The 12,389-nt window shown below is 39.4% G+C and overlaps 1 protein-coding gene across 1 annotated transcript in view; it reads right to left on the bottom strand.

Moving 5' to 3' along the window:
* RFX7 (regulatory factor X, 7) overlaps positions 1 to 8,419 on the bottom strand; it is a 148,302-nt gene extending 139,883 nt beyond the window's left edge. The window contains exon 1 of the mRNA XM_006894513.1: positions 8,259 to 8,419. Within this exon, the coding sequence (XP_006894575.1) occupies positions 8,259 to 8,419 (161 nt within the window). The remainder of the gene's footprint in view (positions 1 to 8,258) is intronic.
* Positions 8,420 to 12,389: the final 3,970 nt, after the last annotated feature.

The raw sequence follows: 12,389 nt of genomic DNA, 5'->3' as shown, positions 1-12,389 counted from the left end.
GGGCTGTTGTACATAGGGTCGCTATGAGTCGCAGGCGACTCGACGGCACATAACAACAACAACAACAACAGTCACTACTATCTTTAACTTACATTATTACTAAAGGAAACAATTCTTACGTGAAATACTTAAGAATTCTGACCCCCTTTATAAGCATAAGCTGCACACAAATAGGCCCCCTACTAAAATTTCTTAACTAGTAGCTAGTAAATGCCTCAACAACAGGAATTACTATGAAGCTTTAAATACTTTTATATAACTAGTAAGGCTTCTTAAAACATTTTAAATATAATACATATTCAATAAATATTTGCAAGCAAAAATTACACATAATAGAACCTTTGCACAAGACAGGTATAAGAATAAAACCCTAGATAGTCCTTCTGGGTTAACATCTAAGACATACTATAAAACCATTTCTGTCCACTGAAAAATGTTTTGTTGATTACAGGTTACCAAATTAAATCTGATAGTCTTTCATACTGTTTATGTTTTCTTAATGTAGTAAATTTTAATTTATAGAATTATAGACATTTACATTTAAAGGAGTTTGCAAAGTTATTTAGCATAACATTTCCATATTACAGATAAGGAAATTAAGGCCCACTGTTTCCTCAATTATAATTGGTTATTCCCTCCTCTGGTCCTTAAATGGAAAAAGAAATCTCACTATTTCTGCTCAGGCTAATAGTACAAGTCAATGGGCATTCTTCTTCAAATGGCAAACTCTAGCACAGTACTTTGTATATAACAAGTACATAGTTGCATACTTACTTATATTGTTCGTATAGAGTTCAAGTTTGAGTAAATGGCAATTCATACTTTATTTCCATTTGTGCAATTTTAGTGTGTAACAGTTCTACAATATAAGAAGCCTTTAACTTTTTATTTAAAGGACAGCTTTCATAACAAATAAGAAACTTTTGTCTTTTCTGTAATTTTGAAGTTCATTTTGATGCCAAAAAATAGTTGTTAGGTTCCCTAAGTCACCTCTGACTCACAGAAATCCTGTGCATACCAGGACAAAACACTGCCCAGTCTCACACCATCCTCACAATGTCTGTTGGACCTGAGCTCATTATTACAGCACTATGTCTATCCATATTGCTGTGAGTCTTCCTCTTTTTCACTGATCTTCACCTAAGCTGGTGTCTTTCTCCAGGGACTAGTCCTTCTGACAAACTGCCCAAAGTACATGAGACTAAGTCTCACCATAGTGAGACAGAAATTAACCCAAATTTGCACATATCAACATTCAAGACACTTTTCAATTGACAGAGCAAATTGGTCTTTTATGTATACACACACATATTCTCACGTAAGCTGCTAAACAAAGCCAGAAACTGAGAGAATTGAAATTACTTAAGCTGTGTCTCTGGTCCATAAGGAAGACAATTTCATCTGTTTCAAATCATAGAAAAAGAAGTATTACCTTCTTTTTGGAATGAGAAACACCCACTGTCAGGGACACAACAGTCACAACTGGTCTAGATATGAACAAACAAAAAGGAACGTTCTGTGACGCTTGGCATAGGAGATAGGCTGAACTCAGAGCAGGTAGTATGTCAACCAACCAATCAACAAAACAAAGATATGAAAGCCAATTGAGGAACTGCTCATACTCCATTTTCAAAGCAAAATGAAGATCATAAAAGTAATGGCTAAAACAATCTGTCATGTTTTAACTACTTAATAAATATCTTCCACTTCAACTAAAAATTCAATGCTGTCAAGAGAATTTTGGGTCACAGTAGAAATTCCATTGGGTTAGTAGTGCATAACATATAATACACTGCGTCATCACAGCTCCTTATCTCAACTGAAGGAACAGTAATTGTTTCCTGGATAGATCTAATAAAATGCCTGACCCATGGACAAAATTACTGAGTCCCAAAACCTGGGACTAATTCTAGACTAACTATGGCATCACCATGTAAATCTAAAGCACCGTACTGGTGAGATGGTCACTGCAATAAAGATGCAAATAAGAGATAATTATCTTTATTACATAAACAGGAAAATAAAATTGTACCATTATGGTTTAAATTAGAACTTACAAAACACCTAAAATAGGGCACATATATGAGTTCTGCTTTCAGGATAAATCTAAGATTTAGACGTTTGTATGCCTTAAAAGAAAAAAAAAGAAGTTTATATGCCTTACAAAAGGAACCCTGGTGGCACAATGGTAAAATCAAGTAGGTAGGTTACAAGTACCCAAAAGGCAGTTGGTTGGAACTCACCACCTGTTTCCTAGGAGAAAGATTTGACAGTCAGCTGCCTTAAAAATTTAAGTTTTAGAAAAACCTATGAGGCAGTTTTACTCTGTCCTTAAGGGTCACAAGTCAAAACTGACTCAAGAAACCAAAACCAACATGCCTTACAGGACTTAATAAAGAAAAGGAACTCTGGCTCCAGCACATCTTCCAGGTTCTGAAAATTAACTCAAAGAATCTGCTAAATTCCCTGTCATTCAATTTCTCTTTGCATAAATAGAAAAATTACATATCTTACAGAACTGTCTTAAGAACAGTTTAACAATTCTTGTCTCTAAAAAGTTATAAAAATAAAACTAGCAACTGATTATTCTGAAAATCCTTGAAATTTATCTTTTAAGTTAAGACACTATTAGACAACTATTACTATAGTAAGATATCTAGGTTTCTTCTGAACCTCTAGTAAAACTTTACTATCTGTATTACAACCTAACTGCAGATGTCAATCACCACCTAAGTACTATTTTTTTTTACACCTAAGTATTCTTAACAATAACTAATCAGAAACAGGAGAAAAGATCATAAATATAATTTTTATTTCATTTTTGTCTTAGCAAGGAGTTAAATATTTCAAATAAAATTGCTTTGAAAAGCAAAATATAGTAATGCTTTAGTCTAAATGAAATCTAAAACTATCTTTTTCACTATTTTTATTATGAAAAATACTGAGACACTTGGAAAGAAAAACTTTTGTTATTATTTTTTTAGGTAATCATACAGGGGCTACCTAAACATAAACTAAAAAAATCTGCATTCGAATCCACCAGATGCTTTGCTGGAAAGATAGGGACAATCTCCTTCTGAATCAGTCCATTCTGATTTGACAGTACACTCACACAAACTAATAAATTTTTTTTTAAATAAAAACCCTTAAAAAAAAAGACAATTGCAAAAACAACTAAGAGATATCATCTCACCCTAGTAACAACAGCTAAGTTCAACAGAACATCAAATAACAACTGCTGGCAAGGTTGTGGAGAGATTGGAACCCGTATTCACTGCTAGTAGGAATGTAAAAGGGTGCAACCACATGGAAGGTGGTATGGCATTTTATCAAAAAGTTGGAAATAGAAATACTATGTGACCCAGCAATTCCACTACTAGGAATATGCCCTTAAGATACCAGAGCTGCCACCCAAAGAGATATATGCACACCCATGTTTATTACTGTGTCATTCACAATAGCAAAGAGATAGAGGCAACCCCTAGTGAAATCAACAAATGAATGGATAGTCACACAATGGAACACAGGGCAGTACTGCAAACAAAGAACTCACAAAATATTACACAACCAGGGTGATCTTGGAGGACATCACGCTGAGTGAAATATCTATCACAAAAGGACAAATACTGCCTAACACCCCTGTTATAAAATGGGGGAAACTAAGAAAAGAGGAGATAAATAATGAACACTGCATTGGAACATATGAAGGAAAGAACTATTTAAAAGGAATATATGATTAGGCATTATTTGGATGAAAACAGTCCAGAATAAGAGGTGCATTGCAAAGTGGACTTCGGGAGGGGTGGGAAGGGAATGAGGAAATTGTGCAACAGTGAATGAATATATTCTTTAAAAAAGTTAACTGGGGAGGGTAGGGAGGAAAATGTACAACAATGAATGAATGAAAATAAAAATTTTCTGTAAACTTACATTAAAATCACAATTTTTTTTAAAAAAATAGAGTTCGCAGTAGTTCAGAGACCAGGCTGTAGCTCTGTTTTAGGCTGCCAGTAAATCTTAATTTAGAAAAAAGGTATTGGCTACTAGTTTTCTTAAATAAAAAAATGTCTATATGACAATGCTGTGTACAAAACACAAGTAACATTCTTACTGAATTTTCAGTATTAAAACCTACTTCTGCAAGTAAGTCTCTTAAAGTTGAAGTGTGAAACAGATTTTGACCTTTGTCAGTTGAGTGGAAATGAGAAAGACTTGTTAACCTGGGCTTATTAAAAAATACACAAAGATTACAACACTACCAGGCTATGAATTTTATTTATTAATAAACATTTATTTATTAATTTTATTTAATAAATTTAATATTTCTTTTATTTCCTTTTCCAGAACTATTTTAAAAATACCTTCCAAGCCTAAATAAATAACATTTCCTATCTCAGAAAGAACTATGGTTTCAGCTTTAAAGCCTTCCTTTTTCAAAAACACATTTAATGCTTGAAAAGACAGTAGACATATTTTCATCAAACTGCATTTTAAGTTTAATAAACAGAATAAATTAATTATGGACTGCAATAATAAATAACTCATTTTCCCACTAAAGGCCAGCATCCCATACTATATTTGTATTTGTGGAGTAGAAGGACAAGTACAGACTTGTTAGTGATCAGCAAGTCCAGAAACTCAGAAACTATCATCATCCTAAATGTAAAACTCATTTCATAATTTTAATGTTATGTTTCTTTCTAATGTAATTAAAGTGTTATTAGTAATGGTATTAAATGATAAAGAAAACAGCACAAAACTGATAATCTCTCTGATTATTATCAGATATTAAAATATCTCAGAAACAAAAATGGTGAGACTTTTCATATACTTTGGACATGTTCTCTAGCAGGACAGACGGGAAGCCAATGGTGTGAATCTATCAGTTACTCTGGAGGAAAAGAAGCGGTGGAAACCTGATGCAAGGGCACAATAATTGGAAAGTAACTTCACTGTAGTGTGTTTGTATTGGCTGTGATCAGGAGGGATCAGTCCCTAGAGAAGGACATACTTGGTAAAGTAGGAGGACACTGAAAAAAGAGGAAGATCATCAAGGAGATGGACTGACATCATGGCTGCCACAACAAACTCAAGCACAGCAATGGCTGACTCTGAGGATGGTACAAGACCAGACAATGATCCTTTCTACTGTACACACTGTAAGATTCAGGGACCTAGCAACAAAATGCCTGGCAAAAGATATTGTCTCAAAATTTGTAAAATGAGATATTAAAAGGGTTGCAATCTTATCTATTGAAACTTATTTTCATTTAATACCGATATCTCTTTGGCTGTTATATTTTTGTTTACCACTGAGTTGGGATCAACTCATAGTTGACCTTCCAGTGGGTTCTCAGAGGCAAACTGCTTGCATGATGACTGCCTGTGGAACAGTTGGTGGATTCAGTGTGCCTTTCAGATGACAGTGCAATTTCTTAGCAAAAGCTAAGAAATTACCAAAGCTTACCAAAGCTCCCTTACAAGATGGAAGAAGAGCCATTTTCACATTGTAATGTATTTTACATGGTCACTTGATGAATAATACCAGTTTAGTCTTGGGCAGCAAGGTTTAAAGCCTAAGTTGCACCTGATCCAACCCATGGTATTACCAATTGTTTCAAATGCACATGAAAGTTGCATAATGAATATATAAGACAGAATTGTGGTATTGGCAAAGAACAGATTTGGACTAGCAAATCTGTCTTGGAAGAAATGCAACTAGAGTGTTCCTTCGAAACTGGATCATAAGACTTAAAGAGTTTCATGCACTGTGGGTATGTTATCAAAAGGGGCCAGCTCTGGTGAAAGACAACATGTTTGGAAAAGTAGCAGTTCAGTGCAAAAGAGGAAGACCCTTTATGAGATGAACTGTCACAACAACTGCAATAATGGCCTTAAGTACAGCAGAAATTGTGAAGCCAGCACAAGATCATGTACGGTTTCATACTGTTGGTACATGGGTACACTATTCTGGTGCAAATTAGGTGGAACCTTAGAGAATAGGAAGCATGAAAATATCTATAAATATACTCACTCAAAAAAGTCAACGTCTCGCGATCAAGTAGGAATCAACTTTTAATTGATACTTCAGCAAGTTTTCAGAAGCTTTAAAGACTGCCCATCTCTCTCCTGAAGAGCAGGTGGTAGATTCAAACCACCTGTCTTTGGGTTGGCAGCACAACTCCTTATCCACTAAGTCACCAGAGCACCTTAATATACCCACTGATATTATCTTAAGTCTTAAATACAAAGAATAATTTTTGAAAATAAATTTTCAGTATTGAAAATTAAATGTTAGTAATGGTATCATATAAAAAATACATAAAATTGCATATTTGAGGATTAAGATGTTGACTATTTATTAAAATATTTCGGGGAAGGTGACAAAAACTGATGTCCACTCTACTTCAAGAGTTTTTCTAGGTTAGTCATCACAATTAAATTTTAATTGGAGTGTAAATATAAATCATCAATGAAAGAATAATCAAATCACATGACTTACCAAAAATAGCACTTCACTACCATTATTGTTCAAATCTTCATTCAGTTGCCTACACAGCTCATTTTTATTTAATAATGTAAATGAAAGGTTCCTTCTTTCTTTCATTGTTCTCATACTACTAAAATATACATTATTAATTTAAAACGTCTTCCTTAAATATGAATAAAACCAAATTAATCCCTTTTATTGATTTCAGACACAGTAACATACACTATATTAAAAGGGGGGAACCCACACAACAACACCATAATACACTGGTTTTACCTTGTTGGTAAGCAGGAAATTATCTTTCAAATAAAGCTTTAAAAGGGAGAAGTAGGGGAAATATAAAACTGAAGAATAAGACTTACCCCTTGCAATACACACAATTGTATTTATCTGACTTAATTTAAGTTGCCATATGTCTTGTCAAAGACAAAAAAAATTCTTCTAAAGATATTTAAATTTAAAGCTGAAAGCAATATATTTCACTGCCAACTACTATGTAGTAAGAAACTATTAAAGCCTGCAATGACCTACTTCATATTAGCATCATGACAACATGGATGCATGCCAAAAAAATTAATGAAAATTACTATGTAAGAAAGCTTAATTTTTCATTTAAACTGATTTTGTATTAATAAATTTTCCCTGCTTGCAAATGTGTAAATATGCAATATCAGTTGTTTTAGAATATATTTATATTTTAAATTGTTCATATAAAAGAATGGAGTTTTGGTATTTTAGTAGTCATTTTCAATGACAGACCTTGACAAGGTTTCATTTTCAAAATCAGAGCTTTGTTTACACATTTATAGTCTATTTTTTAATTTCTATTAAAAGCAACTTCTTACACAAAATTCTAAATATTGCTTCCCATTTTTAAAATAGTGCTACACTTCTAGAAAAATGTCAGTTAAGAAAGAACAGTACAAAACCATGCATGCAAGTTCATGTTCAAAGCATATTTGCAATGGCTCTAACAGGATGGACTCAACTCAGTGTATTTAATTATTAAAAGACTACCATTAGTCTTTAAGAGAGTTCAATCTAATGCTGAAATTTTGGAAATGCTCATGCAAGAAAGCACTGAAAGAGCAACGGATATTTCATCTACAGCATCTTAAAAAAAAAAAAGCACAAAGTGGCAAGACGTGTGTTATACTCTTTTATAAATTAAAACCAAAAATATCACCATACTATGAACTGCCACCTTAAATAAAGTATTTCAACACTACAGCATGACTTCCTTCACAATTAATGCAAAATAAAGTATCTGGGGGAGAAATGTAATATTAAGAGAGTCAAAAACATTCAGAAACACTAGCTAACAATTGAGAGGAAGAGACACATTAGGTTTTGTGCTGCATATTAATATCCTTACGCACAATGTCTGTTTGGTGAAAATTCACAATACACTTCTTCCTCCAAGACTGCAAAAAGGAGTAAACACATTTCACATTCCTCAGTCCCAAATCCACGCTATCATCATACAATATGATTTCATTTCCACCTATATTTCTCTTACACTAGGTGAAAAACAAATAATAATGTGTCTATCTCCTCTCACAACTGAGGGGTTAAAAACCATTTGGGGGCTAAGACAACCGGGTTGATGCAAAGTCCCCACACCTCCAGTGGTCCTATAAAAAAATGCACTCGATTCTAGAACCCCACATTCAATGAATGCATCCTCCTCCGCCGCCGCCGCCCCCCACCCCCTTTGCAGCAGAAATGTGCCTGGGGTTTTTACCCTGGCGATGGAGGATCCTCTTACCAGATGGAGTTCTTGATCTTGTGTTGCAGCGCGCTGGCCTCTGTCCCTGGCAGCCCTGGCACAAGGGCTGGCAGAGCCACCCCCGAGTTAGGGGCGCTGGGGGAAAGCTGCTGATGGGCATCAGGCTGCTGTGGTGGCGGCTGTTGTTGTTCCTCTGCCATCGCTGCTGGAGGGGTGGGAGGGAGGGAGGCAAGATGGGGGCGCGGGGAAGGGTGAAGGAAGAGACGGGGAGGGGAGGACGAACGGGGGGAAAGGAGAAGGAGGAGGAGGAGGAGAAGGGGAGCGGGGCAGGAGGAGGAGGAGGAGGAAGGAAGCTGGATAAGCTAGGCCTTTACCCCAGGGCTCGAGTGAGTCGCTTTCGCCTGCCGCCTGGGGGACATCACCGGGGAGACCAAGAGGCTCCACACGGCCTGGGAGCTTCACCGCGGGAGAGGCATGGCGGCGCCCCTCAGCCCCCCGCGCCGCCGCCGCTGCCTCCTCTCGTCAGCGGCCGGGGCTAGGGGGTGAGGAGGGGGCGTCTGAAGACAAGGTGGGGGAAGGCTGCCCCCCAAAATCCAAGGAGAAAGGTCCCTCAGTGTCTTCACAGCCCAGCCTTCCTTCCTTGCCCCCAGGGCTTTCTATTCCGGGGGCCCAGCGCTGCTGCAGCCCCAGGCTCCGCTCCACGCCACTCCCCACGCCGCCGCCGCTCGCTCCCGGCCCCGCCGCCGCCGCCGCGGCCGCCGCTGCCCTGCCAGCCCGGAGGAAGCCCAGTGCGCGCAGCCGCACTGCGGCCCGGCGCAGACGGCAAAACACCTACCGCTCCCCGGGGGGGTGGGGGGCGCGCCTCGTACGAGGGTGTGCGGGTTACGGGCGCTGGTGCTGGGGGCCGGGAGGGGGCTTGCACGGTGCAGACAGTGGGCGCGGGAGACCCGGACCAGGGAAGCGCGCAGCAGGGGCAGAGAGGGGACTGGCCAAGCTGGTGGAAGACAGCAGAAAATGTGGGGGAGGTGCTGGCAAGATAGAGAGGGAGAGAACTTGCTAGAGGAGGAGAAAACAAATTTAAGAATACTTAGCATGGTAATAAGAATTTTTTTGGGGGGAGGGGAACTATTCAAAGCAAGGAAAGTGAGCATTACACACCTCCCCTTGACAATTGAGGTTTACTTCCTTGCTAGGTAAATTAGGAGAAGTGAAGCAGGTGAGAGGATACGCTGATTTTCCAAAACCCCAAAGAACACCCATTGGCATTAATGACCCTTTTAGGTAATCTGGTTTTGAACGGAAATCGCAAGTCAGGAGCTGGGTTGAGTGCTCCTCAGTCGGGCATTCAAAGCCCTCCAAATCTGGCCCCACTTTAGTTATCCAATCATAGCAGTCCATCCCCCTGTAAGAACTCCCGGCTCCAATCAGTGAAGTCTCTATGCCATCCTCAATGCGCAGCAGATTCATTCTTTCTTCGTTCCTTTGCTCATGCAGTTCCCCTCCACCTTCCATCCCACCCCCTTTCTAGGAATGCCCTCCTTCCGCTATATGGCTCCCACTCCAACCGCGCTCTAAGGCATAGCTCAAGTCACGGCTTGTCAAGGTCCCTGGAAGCCAAGGCCCCTGCCTGCCTTGCAAAGGAACACGTGTAATTCTTACAACATGGAGGCTCAGGTACCAGCAACAAGCTCCTTCCTTTGAGTCAGTTGAAGCTCGTGGACACTGACTTTCCACACCTCTACCTCTTCTCCATTCATGCGTAAGAAATAGCTTTGCCCTCTAAGATTCTCTGCCACAAACAAGCAGGTGCCCTTTAAGAGCAGAAGAATTGGCTTATTTTCCTAGGTGGAGCTGATCAGGGAGGCCTAAACTGCCTGGTGTAGAAGACAACAGCCAAGAAGGCCTCTGGCACCAGCGGGAACAGCTGCTCAGCTCACACTGACCTTTTTCTTGGCCTGCGGATGGCAGGATTCTGATAGACTTTCAATCTGGTTTTTACCTGTCAGATTCCCTGATCACTTTGTTGCTGTGCTTGGACTTTGGGTTATAATGTTCTGCCACTTTTTGACGCCTAGCATGTGATAAATAGGATTGGCTTGGGCAACCTGGCCTTTGGAGTACAGTTCTGAGCCTTGGCCTGGAACCCTCTTGCTTTGCAATACTGTGCTCTCCGGCCTGTCCCAGAGACACTAGGCCCTGATTCACAACCTCTTGGATTCCTTTGTGAGCTTGAATCTCCATTGCACTGATTTTTATCCCACAAATGAGTAAGGTCACTGTTAGCTAGTTGGAGAAACTACAGGCCTATTTGTGAAATTAATTTTGTGTATGTGCTCCTGTATCATATGTAGAAATAATATTTTTCTCTACCAAATGGTCCACATAATATATGCTAAGCAGAGCTTCAAGTCAAGTCAAGTCAACTCAATTTATTTAGTCAGAGCCAACTTATAGCTGACACTCCAGCGGGGTTTTCGAAGGCTGTGAATAGCGCAGGAGGAGATTGCCTGTCTTAGTCCTGTGGAGGAGATGGTAGAATTGAACTGCAAGAGAGACTGGCCTCTGGTTTAGCAGCACAACACCCCACCCCCACCACAAACTATGTCAGCAGAGCTTCCTAGAATATCAAAGAAGAATAGAACTAACTGATGTTTATTGAAAATTTTTAGTGTGCCAGGCTTAGTACTTTCCATATGTTATGATAGCTAATCCTCCTCTTGTTGCATAGCATTGAATTGCAACCAACTCATAGTTGGCCCTCCAGTAGGTTTTTAGAGGTAGAAAATCACATGGGAGGTGATTGCCTATCTTTCTCCCTAAGAGTAGCTGGTTGATTCAAACTATCTACTCTGGGGTTGGTAGCACAGCTCCTTATCTCTAGGCCACTAAAATGCCTAAGAACTGTATAAGGTAGATATTATTATTCTTTCTTTCTGGGATTTTCCAGGGTGATGAAATAGTTAAGGGCTTGACTATTGTGTTGTTATATACCAAAGAATCAGAACTGACCCATAATTGCTGACCCTCGCAGCTGGAGGCCACGAACTGAGTGCTTCTGGGATTGCAAAAGCTTCTTAGCACTAGACCACAAGAGCTCCCTAAGAGCTTGGCTATTAACTGAAATGACTGTTATAACCCACCCAACCAAAAGAAAGACCTGGCTTAACAAAGGTCACAGCCATGAAAACCATAAGGTGCACTGTTCTACTCTGCAAAATGTAGGAGGTGAATGGCAACTGGTGCTTTTTATCCTTTCTATTTTACATATGAAACTGAAATTTGGAGAGGTTAAATCGCTTTCTTAAAGTTACCCAATTAGAAGGGAGCTCTGCTGGCCTAGTGGCAAGAGCTACACTGTAATCCAAGAGGTACGTGGTTTGAATCCACCAGATGCTCTGCTGGAGAAGGAGGGGCAGTCTCCTTCTGTACCAGTCAGATCTGATTTGACTGTACACGCACACAAAATAATAATAAAATTTTAAAAAATTTAAGAAGTTACACGATTAGTAAATAAAGGTGTCAGGATTAAAGTCTAATTTCAGAGTCTGTAAATCATACTGATAGTAGGATTATCCTGAAATATATGTATGACCTCTATGTCCGTTAGAAAGATAGAAATAAGTAAAAAGGCATTGGTTAAAATTGCTAAACTCTCCCCAAAATCAGAGCCAAACTCTCTGCCATCAAATTTATCCCATCCCAGAGAGACACTATAGGGCAAAGGGGAATTTTTCTTAGGATTTCCAATGGTGTAAATCTTATGGAAGCACACTTGTGGTCCGTGGGTTGGCCAGTAGATTTGAACTGCCAACCTTTTGTGCAGCACTGCAATGTTTACTCCACTGTGCCACCTAAGCTGCTATGCTAACCACCCCCGGTTCTAATAATTTTACCTTACCAGAAGAGAATGCTGACTCAATGTTGTCACACCCTGGAAGGGGAGATTTTTGGAAGACTCATCCAAGGAAAATGACATACCTGAGACCAACCAAAGCCTAAGGAAAGGAAGCTGAAGACCAGAAGTTTAAAACTTGCCTACCGGGTGTCACATAGGCTGACTTCCCAAGTGCAACTTTGGAGTTTTTAATAGGTTCCATAAAAGAGCCTTGGTACCACAGCTACCACTAGAGGGCTAAGCAGCCTGCATCCCTGAGCTGCCCTCTAGTGGTG

The sequence above is a fragment of the Elephantulus edwardii genome, unplaced genomic scaffold, assembly GCF_000299155.1.
Source record: "Elephantulus edwardii isolate Elephantulus edwardi_28Jun2011 unplaced genomic scaffold, EleEdw1.0 scaffold00145, whole genome shotgun sequence".
NCBI lineage: Eukaryota > Metazoa > Chordata > Mammalia > Macroscelidea > Macroscelididae > Elephantulus > Elephantulus edwardii.
This window is presented reverse-complemented; position numbering and strand designations above follow the sequence as displayed.